We start from the raw sequence: 18475 nt of genomic DNA on the forward strand, positions 1-18475 counted from the left end.
GAGTACTTTCCAGAAGGACAACCATCTCTGCAGCACTTCACCAATCAGGCCTTTATGGTAGAGTGGCCAGACGGAAGCAACTCCTCTGTAAAAGGCAAATGACAGCCCGCTTGGAGTTTGCCAAAATTCACCAAAAGGACTCTCAGACCATGAGAAACAGGATTCTCTGGTCTGATGAAACCAAGACTGAACACTTTGGCCTGAATGCCAAGCGTCACATCTGTAGGAAACCTGGCACCATTCCTACAGTGAAGCATGGTGGTGGCATTATCATGCTGTGGGCATGTCTTTCAGCAGCAGGGACTGGGAGACTAGTTGGGATCAAGAGAAAGATGAACGGAGCAAGGTACAGAGAGATCCTTGAGGAAAAGCTGCTCCAGTGCGCTCAGGGCCTCAGACTGGGGTGAAGGTTCACCTTCCAACAGGACAATAACCCTAAGCACACGGACAAGACAATGCAGGAGTGGCTTCGGGACAAGTCTCTATGTCCTTGAGTGGCCCAGCCAGAGCCCGGACTTGAACATATGTGGGAAGTCCTTCAAGAATGTTGGAAAAGCATTCCTCGTGAAGCTGGTTGAGAGAATGTCAAAAGTGTGCAAAGCTGTCCTCAAGGCAACAGGTTGCTACTTTGAAGAATCTCAAATATAAAATATATTTTAATTTGTTTAACACTTTTGTGCTCACTACATGATTCCATATGTGTTATTTCATAGTTTTGATGTCTTCACTATTATTTTATAATGTAGAAAATAGTAAAAATAAGGAAAAACCCTTGAATGAGTATGTGTGTCCAAACTTTTGACTGGTACTGTAGCTCTAGTCGATGCTGTTGGTTCATTGATTGTGCGGGGGCGGCTCACAGTTCGCCTACAATTATGGTGAATTTGATTTTGAATAGCCTAGTAATAGGGAATTTTTTATATTTTCATAATTACTTGGGTGACACTAACTTAAGCTTTACAGAATATCTCACCACCATGCATTTCCATCTCCTACTCTCTCCTTTATTCCTTTCTCAAGTGTGCTGAGGGGCTGTCAACAGTTTAGTGAAATATGTTTTGTTGCGAAAATATGTTACTATCTATGTATCCGAAACAGACTTCACTTGGTTTCCCAAATTAAGCACTGGGTAGCTGCACAAACAGGGTTGGAGAGCCCATGGGCGGAATATTACCTGTTGCGCAGTGAGAGCATGCTACTCAAACAGTGGTTGATGCATGAAGTGAAATAGGTGCTCTTATATTTATAGTGGAGCATATTTATTTATGCTCCACTATAAAACCGAGGTAAGCGGAAAGCGTGCAGCCTCCATTCGCTATTCGAGTGCATACAGATGACATTCCTTTTTTCACCTGTTCCTGCCCATTTGATAAAGGGCCATTCTAAATTGAATATATTTTACATATTAGTAAAGACAAGATTAAATTGAAAATAGTATGATGGGTGAAAATATAATCACTTGATGAGAGAAAAGCTGTGCAGCCTGCGGCAAGGAACAGAGCGCAAGCTTTCTCAAATCATTGATAGCTTATAGTCGCATCATTCAGCCCATATATGTTTTGATTTGTAAGACATTCTAAGGTTTGTATCAGTCACAACTAAATTTGGCAAATAACTCTAAATCTAGCATATAGGACCTGTTTGAAATGATGACTTTGAAGCTCAACATAGCAACTTCATATACGTACTTGCTTTGGAATGGGAAAAATATCCTTTCTATTTATTTCAGCTAAGTTCAATTATATTCTTCTTACTATAAAATAATATAATATAATGGGATGGAACTTATAAACATATCTTTTCAGATAAGTAAACAAGCCTGGCTCACAGTTCGCCTACAATTATAGTGAATTTGTATTTGATTTTGAATAGCCTAGTAATAGGGAATTTTTTATATTTTCATAATTACTTGGGTGACACTAACTTAAGCTATACAAAATATCTCCCCACCATACATATGGTATGGAGCTTAGCCAGATAACATACAGTAGGCCAACTCATATTCTGTTCTTTTGAAATACATTTTCTTCATATCATGTTTTATTAGACATGATCAAAACAAATAATGGATTTTTTGTGATGGTGTATATTAAATTGATTTATTGTACTTTTTTAAATGTACACTGAACAAAAATATAAAACGCAACATGCAACAATTTTAAAGATTTTACTAAGTTACAGTTCATATAAGGAAATCAGTCAAATGAAATAAATTCATTAGGCCCTGATCTATGGATTTCACATGACTGGGAATACAGATATGCATCTGTTGGTTGCAGAGACCTTAAAAAAAAGTAGGGGTGTGGATCAGTCAGTATCTGGTGTGACCACCATTCGCTCTCTGCCATCGGTACAGTTGAAAATGGGATTCATCCTTGAAGAGCACACTTCTCCGGCATGCCAGTGGACATCGAAGGTGAGCATTTGCCCACTGAAGTTGGTTACAATGCCAAACTGCAGTCAGGTCAAGTTCCTGTGCAAATCCACAGTTTCATCAGCTAGTCTCAGACGATCCCGCAGGTGAAGAAGCAAGATGTGGACGTCCTGGGCTGGTCAGCGGTAGTGTGGTCAGCGGTAGTGAGGCCAGCTGGACGTACTGCCAAATTCTCTAAAATGACGTTGGTGGCAGCTTATGTTAGAGAAATTAACATTACATTTCTGGCAACAGTTCTGGTAGACATTCCTGCAGTCAGCATGCCAATTGCACACTCCCTCAAAACGTGAGACTGTGGCTTTGTGTTGTGTGACAAAACTGCACATTTAGAGTGGCCTTTTATTGTCCCCAGCACAAGGTGCACCTGTCTAATGATCAGGCTTGGAACTCCTTACAAAATACTTTTATACTGGAATAACTTGTCCCGATTGGTGTTTTTAAATCATTGATGAAGGATTTTATGATTTTGTTACTCTGTTTTTTTACTATATTACTTGTAGTTTTTCATGTTGTCTGTCTGTTATTGTGTAATGACTTGGTACTGCCTATCTTGGCCAGGATGCTCTTGAAAAAGAGATTTCAAATCTCTATGAGCCCTTCCTGGTTAAATAAAGGTTATATATATATATATATATTTAAATGCTGTTTAAAGCTTCTTGATATGTCACACCTGTCATGTGGATGGATTTTCTTGGCAAAGGATAAATACTCACTGACAGGGATGTAAACAAATTTGTACACAGAATTTGAGAGAAGTACGTTTTTTGTACGTTTCAGCTCATGAAACATGGGACCAACACTTTACTACTAGCTACTGTAGCTAGCTAAAAACATACATGTGGGTGTGCATCATGTGCATCCTGGTACCTCCCTGCCTTTACCCTATACGTTTAATCCATACCAAGGACAGAGGTCACCATCATCTATATCTTGACCTAGCAGTGAGAATGTTACCTAGGCTGTGTCCCAAATGGCACCCTATTCCCTACATAATGCATTACGTTTGACCAGGGCTCATTTGGGATGCATACCCAGTTATCAGCACAGAGTCTACATAATAACTCTGGATTATTATTCATTACCATTCATTTCAATGACAGTAACTCTCAGACTCACACTTACACACACACACACACACACACACACACACACACACACACACACACAGTAGATACAAGAAGTGCAAAAAGCATACTATGGAAAATCTATACTGTTTATAGACTGTGTGCTCATGAAATGGAGATTGCGACACGTACGCCCCGGCAATGTAATACATGATAAGTCTTCAGACAGAAAGAAAGACGGACAGACACACACACACTCTCGCTCTCTATATCTTTTTCCCACACACACAAGCGCGCGCACACACGCACACACACACACACAGAGTGACTGGCCATCTCCTCTGACTAAACAGATGTTTCTCCCACTCCTCCAGGCTCTGTCCATAAATACCTGTTAGAGCTCGGACAGCTTTATGGCTGACACACACACACAGTCCTGTGTCACCCTGCCTTATCATTTACTGCCTTCCCTCAAGGTCAGCACACGGCCAGAGCAGAGAATCACCACGCTAGAGCCCAACAGACAGTCATCACACACATCTCACACCTTTGTGTGTGTTTGTGTCTGTGTGTGTACAAGTGCATGCGTGCATGTGTACGTACATGTAAAGCCCTGTACAAGCTTCACGTGCGTAGATCTACGCACATACACTACCGTTCAAAAGTTTGGAGTCACTTAGAAATGTCCATGTATTTGAAAGAAAAGCACATTTTTGGTCCATTAAAATAACACCAAATTAATAAGAAATACAGAGTAGACATTGATAATGTTGTAAATGACTATTGTAGCTGGAAACAGCTGGTTTTAAATTGAATATCTACATAGTTGTACAGAGGTCCATTATCAGCAACCATCACTCCTGTGTTCCAATGGCACGTTGTGTTAGCTAATCCAAGTTCATCATTTTCTAAGGCTAATTGATCATTAGAAAACCCTTTTGCAATTATGTTAGCACAGCTGAAAACTGGTGTGCTGGTTAAAGAAGCAATAAAACTGGCCTTCTTTCGACTAGTTGAGTATCTGGACCATCAGAGTTTGTGGGTTCGATTACAGGCTCAAAATGGCTAAAAACAAAGACCTTTCTCCTGAAACTCGTTAGTCTTGTTAGTCTAGTGAAGAGGCGACTCTGGGATGCTGGCCTTCTAGGCAGAGTAGAAAAGAAAAAGCCATATCTCAGACTGGCCAATAAAAATAAAAGATTAAGATGGGCAAAAGAACACAGACTCTGGACAAAGGAACTCTGCCTAGAAGTCCAGCATCCCGGAGTCGCCTCTTCACTGTTTTCATTGAGACTGGTGTTTTGCGGGTACTATTTAATGAAGCTGCCAGTTGAGGACTTGTGAGGTGTCTGTTTTTCAAACTATACACTCTAATGTACTTGTCCTCTTGCTCAGTTGTGCACCGAAGCCTACCACTCCTCTTTCTATTCTGGTTAGCAATGATCCCCAACATCTTAATAGAGCTTGAATAATTATGAAAAGATTAGAGACTCACCCAAGAAGACTTACAATTGGAATCGCTGCCAAAGGTGTTTCTAACATGTATTGACTGTATTGAATACTTATGCAACGAGTATATTTTAGTTATTTAATTTCTATCAAACAAAACAAAAATATTTCTACCACTTTGACATTACAGAGTATTTTGTGTAGATTGTTGACAAAAAAGTATAATTTAATCAATTTTAATCCCAGTTTGTAACACAATAAAATGTGAAGAAATCCAAGGGGTATGAATACTTTTGCAAGGCACTGTATAACCTCTTAGCACTTCAGAGTGCCAATGTTAAATGTGAACAGACTTTTTAGGCTGCTCATTGCCACACCAAGAACTCAGTGAACCAGGTTTAAAAACATTTGCGACTAAAACCGAAAAGCAATCTTTCTTATTGGACAAATTCCGATATTACCTTTAGTTTATATGTTTGTTTGTTCATTAACAGTATTATTTACCACATTTTTACATTTTGTGGCCATGCCTCTAATCTACAAGGGTGTTATGTATTCCAGAGTTTAGTATGTATCAGAGGTGGATTTTTAGGGGGAGGTCAGGCTGAGCAGATATAATAATTTATACTACGCAAATTGAAAGGCACTTTTCACAGTGATTTTACAAATCACCTGAAATTTTATTGAAATGCTTTGTTTAGGCAAATATTTATGATTCAACTGATTATGGTTTATGTACTCCATGCCCCTCCCCACACCCACAAACACACAAACACATTCATGCATGTACGCACACACAAATGGGCGCACATACACACACAAATACACACAGACTGTTTAATATTTATCTGCTGCTGTGTTACTTATCATTATCAATATTTATTGTGATTAAGTCACTATCCGGTTCTATCTTTCTCTCCATCTCAGTCTCTTTCTCTCCCTGGAGAGTTTAGACTTGCATCTCCTATCAGTAAAATTGCTCATTGTTTTTTCTCTTCCATGGGTTTGAGCGTGTTTGTATCTTTCATTTCTTATTTATTGACTCAATCTTATTTTCAGTTCCTCTCTTTCCTTTAGACATTATAGCACTAATGAATTTCAGGGTCTGTCAATGTGTTTGAGAGAAACAGTGTGTGGTGGGTGTTTGGAAAATATTTATTCACAATGGCCATTTTCTGCTCACTCTCTGTCCTATTCCTGTTTTCCTCTCCATTCCTTCAGTCTTTTACCCTTCCTTCTCTAGAAATAGGAAAATCACTCGTACATCTGAAGATACCTGTTGCAGGTGAATGGGAAATATTACACTGTAAAACATACTTTCCGCTGTAAATTTACAGCATTATACTGGCATCAGAGTTGCGAGGTTAATACTGCAATTTTGCTTTACTGCAGAGATGCCGTAAAATGTTTTACATTAAGAAATTGTATATAATTAAGTGTAATGAATGAATTAATTGAATTAATTTAAGAGAGGCAGGATTTGTATTTTATAGTATTTTACTGTAATTACATGGGATTGGTGCAAGCAGGTACTGTGTGTGTGTATATATATACACACACACAGTACCAGTCAAAAGTTTGGATACACCTACTCATTCAAGGGTTTTTCTTTATTTTTTACTATTTTCTACATTGTAGAATAATAGTGAAGACATCAAAACTATGAAATAACACATATGGAATCATGTAGTAACCAAAAAAGTGTAAAACAAATCAAAATATATTTTATATTCTTCAAAGTAGCCACCCTTTGCCTTGCAGACAGCTTAGCATTCTCTCAACCAGCTTCATGAGGTAATCAAATTGAATGCTATTCCAACAGTCTTGAAGGAGTTCCTTCACTCTGCGGTCCAACTTATCCCAAACCATCTCAATTGGTTTGAGGTCGGGTGATTGTGGAGGCCAGGTCATCTGATGCAGCACTCCATCACTCTCCTTCTTAGTCAAATAGCCCAGTCCTTCTTAGTCAAATAGCCCATACGCGGCCTGGAGGTGTGTTTTGGGTCATTGTCCTGTTGAAAAACAAATGATAGTCTCACCAGATGGGATGGCGTAACGCTGCAAAATGCTGTGGTAGCCATGCTGGTTAAGTGTGCCTTGAATTCTAAATAAATCAATGACAGTGTCACCAGCAAAGCCCCCCCACATCATCACACCTCCTCCTCCATGCTTCACCGTGGGAACCACACATGCAGAGATCATCCGTTCACCTGCTCTGCATCTCACAAAGACACGGAGGTTGGAACCAAAAACCACAAATTTGGACTCATCAGACCAAAGGACAGATTTCCACCGGTTTAATGTCCATTGCTTGTTTCTTGGCCCAAGCAAGTCTCTTCTGATAATTGGTGTCCTTTAGTAGTGGTTTCTTTGCAGCAATTTGACCATGAAGGCCTGATTCACGCAGTCTCCTCTGAACAGTTGATGTTGAGATGTGTCTGTTACTTGAAATCTGTGAGGTGCAATCTGAGGTGCAGTTAATTGACGATTTCTGAGGCTGGTAACTCTAATGAATTATCCTCTGCAGCAGACTCTTGATCTTCCTTTCCTGTGGCAGTCCTCATCAGAGCCAGTTTCATCATAGCGCTGGATGGTTTTTGCAACTGCAGTTGAAGAAACTTTCAAAGTTCTTGAAATTTTCTGGATTGACTGACATCCATGTCTTAAATTAATGATGGACTGTTGTTTCTCTTTGTTTATTGAGCTGTTCTTTCCATAATATGGACTTGGTCTTTTACCAAATAGGGCTATCTTTTGTATACCACCCCTAGCTTGTAACAACACAACTGATTGGCTCAAACGCATTAAGAAGGAATTAAATTTCCACAAATTAACTTTTAACAAGGCACACCTGTTAATTGAAGTACCAGTGACTGACTCAATAGGAATTGGTCTGAGGATGTAGATGCTAAGCTACAGCACTGTTTTGCTAGCACAGACTGGAATATGTTCCGGGATTCTTCTGATGGCATTGAGGAGTACACCACATTAGTCACTGGCTTCATCAATAAGTGCATCGATGACTTTGTCCCCACAGTGGCTGTACCCCAACCAGAAGCCATGGATTACAGGCAACATCAGCACTGAACTAAAGGGTAGAGCTGCCAGTTTCATCATAGCGCTGGATGGTTTTTGCAACTGCAGTTGAAGAAACTTTCAAAGTTCTTGAAATTTTCTGGATTGACTGACATCCATGTCTTAAATTAATGATGGACTGTTGTTTCTCTTTGTTTATTGAGCTGTTCTTTCCATAATATGGACTTGGTCTTTTACCAAATAGGGCTATCTTTTGTATACCACCCCTAGCTTGTAACAACACAACTGATTGGCTCAAACGCATTAAGAAGGAATTAAATTTCCACAAATTAACTTTTAACAAGGCACACCTGTTAATTGAAGTACCAGTGACTGACTCAATAGGAATTGGTCTGAGGATGTAGATGCTAAGCTACAGCACTGTTTTGCTAGCACAGACTGGAATATGTTCCGGGATTCTTCTGATGGCATTGAGGAGTACACCACATTAGTCACTGGCTTCATCAATAAGTGCATCGATGACTTTGTCCCCACAGTGGCTGTACCCCAACCAGAAGCCATGGATTACAGGCAACATCAGCACTGAACTAAAGGGTAGAGCTGCCGCTTTCATCGAGCGGGACTCGGATGCTTATAAGAAATCCAGCTAAGCCCTCCTACGAACCATCAAACAGGCAAAGCGTCAATACAGGACTAAGACTGAATCGTACTACACCGGCTCCAACGCTCATCGGATGTGGCAGGGCTTGCAAACTATTATGGACTGCAAAGGGAAGCACAGACGTGAGCTGCTCAGTGACATGAGCCTACCAGACGAGCTAAATAACATCTATGCTCGCTTCGAGGCAAGCAACACTGAAGCATGCATGAGACCATCAGCTGTTCCGTATGACTGTGTGATCAAGCTGTCCGTAGCTGATGTGAGTAAGATCTTTAAACAGGTCAACATTCACAAGATCGTAAGGCTAGACGGATTACCTGGACGTGTATTCCGATCATGCACTGATCAACTGGCAAGTGTCTTCATTGACATTTTCAACCTCTCACTGGCCGAGTCTGTAATACCAACATGCTTCAAACAGACCACCATAGTCCCTTTGCCCAAGAACACCAAGGTAACCTTCCTAAATGACTACTGACCCGTGGCACTCACGTCTGTAGTCATGAAAGGCTGGTCATGGCTCACATCAACACCATCATCCCAGAAACCCTAGACCCACTCCAATTTGCATACCACCCCAACAGATCCACAGATGATGCAATCTCTATTGCACTCCACACTGTCCTTTCCTACCTGGCCAAAAGGAACACCTATGTGAGAATTCTATTCATTGACCACAACTCAGTGTTCAACACCATATTGCCCTCAAAGCTCATCACTAAGCTAAGGACCCTGGGACTAAACACCTCCCTCTGCAACTGGATCCTGGACTTCCTGACGGGCCACGCTGCCACGATGATCCTCAACACATGGGCACCTCAGGGGTGCGTGCTCAGTCACCTCCTGTACTCCCTGTTCACCCATGACTGCATGGCCAAGCACGACTCCAACACCATCATTAAGTTTGCAGACGACACAACAGTGGTAGGTCTGATCACCGACAATGATGAGACAGCCTATAGGGAGGAGGTCAGAGACCTGGCAGTGTGGTGCCAGAATAACAACCTCTCTCTCAACGTGATCAAAAAGGAGATGGTTGTGGACTACAGAAAAAGGAGGACTGAGCATGCCCCCATTCTCATCTATGGGGCTGTAGTGGAGCAGGTTGGGAACTTCAAGTTCCTTGGTGTCCACATCAACAAGCTAACCTGGTCCAAACACACCAAGACAGTCGTAAAGAGGGCACGACAACTCCAATTCACCCTCAAGAGACTGAACAGATTTGGCACGGGTCCTCAGATTCTCAAAGTTCTACAGCTGCACCATCGAGAGCAACCTGAGTGGTTGCATCACCGCCTGGTATGGCAACTGCTCCGCCTCTGACCGCAAGGCACTACAGAACGTAGTGTGTACGGCCCAGTACATCACTGGGGCCAAGCTTCCTGCCATCCAGGACCTCTATACCAAGAGGAAGGCCCAAAAAATTGCCAAGGACCCCAGCCACCCTAGTCATAGACTGTTCTCTCTACTACCACACGGCAAGCAGTAGCAGAGCGCCAAGTCTAGGTCCAAAAGACAGCTTCTACCCCCAAGCCATAAGACTCCTGAACAGCTAATCAAATGGCTTCCCAGACTATTTGCATTTTCCCCACCCCCCATTTTTACACTGCTGCTATGCTCTATTTATTATCAATGCGTAGTCACTTTACCTCTACCTACATGTACATATTACCTCGATTAACCGGTTCCCCGCACATTGACTCTGTACCGAAACCTCCTGTATATAGCCTAGCTACTGTTATTTTATTGTTGCTCTTTAATTATTTGAAATATTGCTCCTTCTTTTTTCTTAAAACTGCATTGTTGGTTCAGGGCTTGTAAGTAAGAATTTCACTGTAACCTGTTGTATTCGGTGCATGTGACAAATAAAATGTGATTAGATTTTTTAAATGCATTCCAGGTGATTACCTCATGAAGCTGGTTGAGACAATGCCAAGAATGAAATGTCATGCCAAGCTGTCATCAAGGCAAAGGGTGGCTACTTTGAAGAATCTCAAATATAAAATATATTTTGATTTGTTTAGCACTTTTTTGGTTAATGCATGATTGTGTGTTATTTTATAGTGTTGATGTCTTCACTATAATTCTACAATGTAGAAAATAGTAAAAATAAAGAAAACCCTGGAATGAGTAGGTGTGTCCAAACTAATTCAATTCTAAACGTTGACCATTCGTTTTTTGTTTTAAAATATAGCTACTATTTTCATGGTTGTCAATGTTATTGTCATCCTTGTGTGTATCACTTTGCTTTGGCAACATTGACCTTGTTATTCATGCCATTAAAGCATATTAAATTTGGATATGAATTTCAATTTGAGAGAGACTGCTCTGTTGGCTGCATCTTTGTCACAGCTGTGTGGTCTCCACAACACTGCCTGACAGATACTGGACATCTTTACTGGTGTGTATGCGTGTGTGCTCCCACGCGTGCGTATGTTGGTATTGGTGCATTTTACATAGTTGCGAAGCTATTGACTCTATATTACGGATATGATGGTGTGTGCATTTGCGTGTGTGTTGCTGTTTGTGTGGAGGTGTTTAGATGTGAAGCGCCGGGTGGAGAGAGGGGATTGTCTGTGTTTGGAGGGTAGTGTCTGCTTGACAGCAGGCCTGGTAGACCATAATTGGTTTCCCTTTCCACACCCCCCATTCCTCAGAGCGCGGCAGAAAAGTAATTTTAGGAGCTCAGTAATTCAAATTCCAGGTCATATAAGCCATAAAAGCAACCCTCCTCGACCTGAGATGGTATTGCCTGATTATCTGTGTTCCTCTCTACCATCACTGAGTGGAAGCTTTCACCTCCAAATATTTTGAAACCGACCTACACAAACGGAGGAAGAAGAACTAGGAAGTGGGAATGTGGGATTTTATGCTCTGTCAATGGCTGGAGAGTGCAAGACATTAGAGTTAGAGGAATGGTTCAATCATGACTGGAGATTATGTTGAAGGGTCTCGCTTGAGATGTTTGATTCTTTGAGGGGTAGATCAACTAAGCAAATAGGAGGTGGATTTGTGTGGAGGAACTGCAAACACAATCACTTAAATGTATGCATCTCACACACACATATGCACACACACACACACACACACACACACACACACTTCTCTCTCTCTCAATTCAATGGGACTTTAATGGCATGGGAAAAAAATGTTTACATTGCCAAAGCAACTGAAATTAACAATAAACAAAAGTGAGAAGCCACAAAACAACATTAACAAAAACGTATTAGAAATTAACAGTAAACAATGCACTCACAAAAGGTTTCAAAATGGTAAAGACATTTATTTTTTTACATTTATTTAACTAGGCAAGTCAGTAAAGAACAAATTCTTATTTTCAACAATGGCCTAGGAACAGTGGGTTTAACTGCCTTGTTCAAGGGCAGAATGACAGATTTTTGCCTTGTCAGCTCAGGGAATCGATCTTGCAACCTTCCAGTAACTAGTCCAACGCTCTAACCACTAGGCTACCTGCCACCCCACATTTCAAGAGTCATGGCAGTGGGCCACATATCTGATGCTGTGGTTGCATACTGCGGTATTCGCCTAACCAACAGACATGGGAGTTTATCAATGTTAAGATTATTTTTTTCAAATTATTTGTGGGTAGGTGTGATCTGTGGGGAAATATGTATCTCTAATGTGGTCAGACATTGGAGGTTAGGAAGCTCAGATTCCATCTCATTTTGTGGGCAGTGTGCACATAGCCAGTCTTCTCTCGAGAGCCAGGTCTACCTATGATGACTTCTCTACATAGCAAGACTATGCTCACTGAGTCTGTACATAGTCAATAATTTTCTTAATTTTGGGTCAGTCACACTGAATTTTGGGTCAGCCACTGTGTAATCTCTGTTTTGGGCCAGATAGCGTTCCAATTTTCTCTGTTTTTTGGTTGATTCATTCCAGTGTGTCAAATAGTTATCTTTTTGCTTCATCATAATTTGGTTGGGTCTAATTCTGTTGCTGTCCTGGGGCTCTTAAATTCTCTCTCTCTCTCTGTCACTCTCCCACCTTTCTAGACATCTATGTTGAGGTCTGATATGCTCTGAGCATGCTTGCCAACAAATCAAGGGTCAGAGAGAGAGAGAGAGCGAGAGAGAACTGAGAAAAGCACAACACATGTTGAACATAGAGACCGGCCGTCACAGGCAGATCAGGCTACCCAGAGAGGACAGGCTGTGCACACTCTGCCCTCAGAAAGTTTGAGATAGATCTGCATTTCCTCTTACACTGCGAGAAATATGCAGACATATGGGCAATTTAATTCCCCAAAACGTAAAACAGATACATGACACACCTGTAGGGACTGCCAGTGGACCTGCCAACCAGCGCAATAACATTGCTACCTGTGTCTTTATCATTACTTAGTTATTGTCCTCATTCATTGTTACTGTGTTGTCCTGTTAATCATTGAGAATAGTTTTTTAAAATTATGTGCACACATAATCATAGAGCTTGAGGGGCAATCTGCAATTCAAACAATAACAAAGCGACTACCCTGCCTCTGTTGTAGTAAATAGCTTAGAGATGGGGACGGAGAAATGTAACCACTCTCATCTTCATAGAAAGAGCTATGGATGCAAGGACTGACAATCAATCATTTCAAAATTAAAGTTTTAATAATGTTTTGAGGCTATACAGTGTTTGTTTACAATTGCATTGTTATAAACAATTGAGTAAAACAAGCTTATATTTTGGGTTCTGGTGGGGTATGACAGTTGAACTAGGCTCATGGGGCATTTATAAAGTTATATTCTTCAAGAATCAATCAGTATAAGTCATTATTTTAAAAGCTCAAAAATTGAAATAGCAATCGCAGATTGCCCCTTTAAATTAAATCTAACAATGAATTAAATTGGGATTTTTTTCTCCTCACTTTTGAAGTGAAGGTAAGCAATTACACCTGTGTGAGTGGAGACTTAAAGTAGAACTGACAGCATTTTAGCAACATCAAATATGTTCATATACACCCCCAGGAAGAATATGAGATTTGTTTTTCTTCTGACAAGTGAGCACTTAGATATGGTCATTTTCACATTTTCATAAATTCATAGAATGTTTGGGAATGACATAGAGTAAGGCATTTGTGAAAATTCTATAGCATTATAGAGTGGGAAAGTGGCCATGTGTTTAAACAATTAATAGACAGTGCAGTAAGTCCGGTGACCCATAGTCAATCAGAGCTACAGTAGGCCTTTATGCAAATAAGCCATTTGCCTCATGGGCCTGCCATAATTCACTTCGAACTGGACTGTGTTTTCAGGCAGTAGCAACAGCACAACTTTGCCATTAGAACGCATTCGCCAAAAGCCACAAAATACACCTGAATGGATTTCTGCAAATATGTAAATACCAGGGAGGCTCTTACATTTGGGAACTTTACAGTCCTATCTATTGATCAAACAACCATGAAAAGGTAGACTCTCTCCCTCAGTTATGCACATCAACAACAACAAGATCAACAACTAATGCTAGCCAGAGTGAAATGAGCCAAAACCTAACTAGGGAACATTAGATAAACCCTCTCAAACTTTTTCAGCTAGTTAGCCCTCAAAATTGCACTGATAAACAATGGAGGAATAGTAGCCTGCTCTTCCTACAGTTTACTTGCCAATGCATGCTTGTCCCAACCCACATTTTGGCAACTGAATGGGAACTTGCCTGCCCGCCCATTTATTTGATCGACGCCAACTACATTTGATTGACAACTAAGGATGCGTTCGTAAATTGCCTTCAGTGCGCTCTGCGTCGTTCGTAAATTCAGAGCGTTATCAGATTGTCTGTTCGTAAGCGCACACTGCACCATTGACACTGGACGCTCTGGCGGAGGAATAGGGTTGATCCGAGCATTCCTCAAAACGGCAGTCAAGCACCCAAGCTAACTGGCTAAAGTTGGCTTGCTACTTTCAGACACAAATGAGAGAACGCCTAACTCTGAGCATTTTACTCACCCTAGCAGAGATGGTTAGGCTGTTCACACGTTATCTAGTGTTAGTGACTAACTGTGCCGCTGGCAACAGTTTAATAACTTTTTTGCTGACATTTACTGACACCAGTCATATTCAGTGGGTGTTGCACATTCGTAAATTCTTCAGTTATTCTGCGCTCTGGCACACTCAGACAAGAGTCCTCTGAAATTGGAAGTAGATAGCCGGAGTGAATTTACGAAGGCAAGAGATATGCTAACTCGATAACAGTCGTTCAAGTTCAGCATAGCTAGCTAGTAAAGCGATTCACCTCCCTTGCTAGCTAAACAAATTACACCTGCATCTCTAGCTGTAGCCACCGATAAACGATATGAGGGGGAAAAAGTATGTCACTCACCCACTTCTCCAATGACTTGACTGCGGTCAAATAATGACATGACATCCTCCCAACAGCTTAAGCTCTGTGTTTTTAGCTTGCTAAATACATGTATACATAAATAGATACGCTAGCCTATTAGCCACATTATGACTGACTTGTGATCATTGACTTTGCTAGTTTGATTGTATTGACATTCCCAATCTCAGTTACATTTGTCCGTTTTTGTCCAAAATATTGAGTCATTGAAACTGAAACAGTGCATCCTGAATGGATGGAGGCAGCAAACAATATACCAGGCCAGCTGTGATTTACAAACTGATAGCAATGTTTTTTGGACGACTAAGAAATGTACTGGGGAATTATATTAATAATCATGCATTGAACTGCATCCATCTTTTCTGCCAACAATGCCTTACTGTACGTCATGGAATTTTAAGTCAAATATAACTTATTTTAAAGTTAAAGTTGGTCAATCTTGTTTTTTTTAGCATGAACTGGGAATTTTATATTTTTGACTGATATTATGATTGTCTGTTTAATATCTGCAAAGTAGTTAAAACACTAAGTTCCACTTGTGCTACCTGGGACCTGGGAATCTGTTCTTAAAAGTGGTCATTTCAATTCTTAAAATATACCAATTGAATCTTGAATAATATTATTTATAAATGCCTTATGAGATAGCACAACTGTGTTACCCTATCGCCAAAATTGTTATTTTATTACAATATTATTTACAAACAAAAATAATGTAAAGAAACTATGTATAGCTTCCAAATATCTTTAAACTAGCATGTGGATGTCATGGACTGTCAGTGAATCTGAATTGGAGAGAGGTTACATTTCTTGGTCACATCCCTCAGCTATATACCAAAACATGCTGTTTTTTATTCTGATGTTTTATGTATATTTTATTGCATTCACAACTGCTTCACCAGAAAGTGTAAACACAATACTTGCATAGTGGTGATTTGATTTGCACCTTATTTCTTGTTCTTCTACTTGTTTTGAGGGAATCCAACGCCACAGTCAAATTGCACCGTATTCACACAACACTATATAGGAAATAGGGTGTCATTTGGGATTCAGCCTTAGTGTTTTTAGAGGGTGTACTGTAGGACCATCCATTGAATATCCAGTGGGGTGTTATGCTTAAATGTGTTCCTTGGTCTGTCATGTGTCCCTGTGTGTGTCACTGTCACCCAAAGACTGCTGGTGCCTTTCCTTTCTCCTCTCTCTTCAGTCTGCATACATACATTGAATAATATCACTTTCTTCCCTCTCCTCAGGCTACAGACGGTGACTTTGGCACGTTTGGGACAGTGCGGTATTACTTCAGTGATGAGCCTGACCAGTAAGACACACCTAAATACACAGACTGAGATAACATATACATTAACTCTCCTACCTTTTATCATGATTGAAAAGTATTATAATTAAATAAGTCTCATTTGTTGAATGCTGGGGTTTGTTATTGTCCTGTCACATGCCTCTCCCCCAGGTTTTCATTGGACACTGAGACAGGCTGGGTGCATCTGTGGGGCAATCTGGACTATGAGCTGATGCGTCGATTCACTCTGACCGTGCTGGCCCGGGACGGGGGTGGGGAGGAGACCACGGGCAGGCTGTGGGTCAACGTTCTGGATGTCAATGACAACACACCCCTTTTCCAGAAGGAGGCCTACATGGGCTCACTGAGAGAGAACGAACAGGCCGCGCAACAGGTGGCCCGAGTCAGGGTAGGTGAAGACACACACATAAAAACACACAGACACACATAGACAGATGGACACAAGCACACACACACACGGACACGGACAAACACACATAGATAGACAGATAGACACAAGCATAAACACACACACACCAGGGCAGGAGGAGGGGGGAGGTCTATGTTGTGACACAAAGGATACACCCTGAGACACATATCAAGTTGACTTTTGCTTTGATGTAATTTTTCTCTTCATTTTTACCCAAGACGATTGCCCTCTTCGATTTTAGATACACAGTTTAAGTAGAGTTTGTCTATGTGTGTGTGCATGCGTGTGTGTGTGCTCATGTGTGCATGCACACATACTGTGCCTTCAGAAAAAATTCAGACCCCTTAAATAACTTTATCTAAATTTTGTTATGTTACAGCCTTATTCTAAAATTGATTAAATAGTTTTTTTCCATCATCAATCTACACACAATTCCCCATAATGACAAAGCAAAAACAGGTTCAGACATTTTTGCTAATTTATTACAAATAAAATCCAGAAATATCACAGTTTGTCCTTTAAAAGTTGCAGTGTACTGCAGCACAGCTTGCGTGATGCCGCAGAATTCTATGGCACATTAAGTGCTAAGCACTGGTACCGTTAATGCTAGATTGTGCTAGTTTGACCACCAGAGGGCATCTTTGAGAAGTATTTGATAGCCTTCAATAGTGGCTGTACTAGAGAATTTAAAAACACTTTTTTGTAAGAACATAGTAGATGGGACAATTAAGACATTTTGCTGATTAATTGTATTAATATTATGGTGTTTCTATTCCAATTGTATAATTGTAGTCTAAACAATACCCAAACGGAGATTCAGTCAAAATAAAAATCTCATTTATTTATCAAGACCAGTCCCCATGCTTGTCTCAGAGCTGTGCAAAATGGTGTTAAATAGTTGTAGGCTATTGCTTCAAATCTTATTGCTTCTAACTTCAATATGCTCTTTAAATAAATAACACCTACAGCACTTTTAACAGCATATTACTCAACACTAGTGAGATTCAAGTTGCCTACGGTAGACCTACAGTATATCGAAAAATGTGACGTGACTCTCCATCAATAATTACATATAGAGGATTGGAGGATATTTTTGTAATTCAGTGATATGGGGCGGCAGGTAGCCAAGTGGTTAGAATTTTGGGCCAGTAACTGAAAGGTTGCTAGATCAAATCCCCGAGCTGACAAGTTAAAAATATGTTGTTCTGCCCTTGAACAAGGCAGTTAACCCACTGTTCATAGGCCGTCATTGTAAATAAGAATTTGTTCTTAACTCACTTGCCTAATTAAATAAAAAAATATAATAAAAATGATTCCATAGTAATTTGTTATGGATCCATAACTAAATAAACATCGGCATTTTGAAAGAGTATTTTTATCATTATTTTATTAACGAAAGCATAAAGATGCCACTATTAGTTACATTGTTTTAGTCTGAACGTGCAGACTGGCACTAAGAACAGCGGGAGCGTTCCCCTCGTCAGCGCCATTATTAGTGCAATGCCCCTTAAATTGTTGCTCTGTGCTACCCAGTGTGGTGGGGTGGGGGACCACCCCCCTTTCCCTTCCTCCTCCTCCCTTCCCCATGGGCTAGGTCCGTCTTCTGTGCGCGGCTCTGCGGCCCATCCCATGCCTCCTGCTCTCGTGCCTTGAACCTCACGCGCTTTCAGTGGATACAGCTGGAGAACTGCAAGGCAATCCCATTGTGTGCCACTCGGGAGCCATGAACAATATAATCTGCTAATAACAGGGTTAATAACATATCTGT

The 18475-nt window shown here is 40.7% G+C and overlaps 1 protein-coding gene across 4 annotated transcripts in view; it reads left to right on the top strand.

The window, feature by feature from the left end:
* Positions 1–18475, top strand: part of LOC115162910 (cadherin-23) — a 712130-nt gene that overhangs the window by 338623 nt on the left and 355032 nt on the right. For all 4 annotated transcript variants that reach the window (XR_003869666.1, XM_029714423.1, XM_029714440.1 and 1 more), the window contains exons 14-15: positions 16237–16301; positions 16449–16686. Coding sequence is in view for 3 of the 4 variants with exons in the window: in XM_029714423.1 (XP_029570283.1) it covers positions 16237–16301; positions 16449–16686 (303 nt within the window). In the remaining variant the exon portion in view is untranslated. The remainder of the gene's footprint in view (positions 1–16236; positions 16302–16448; positions 16687–18475) is intronic.

This window comes from Salmo trutta, chromosome 2 (assembly GCF_901001165.1).
Source record: "Salmo trutta chromosome 2, fSalTru1.1, whole genome shotgun sequence".
Classification (NCBI taxonomy): Eukaryota; Metazoa; Chordata; class Actinopteri; order Salmoniformes; family Salmonidae; genus Salmo; species Salmo trutta.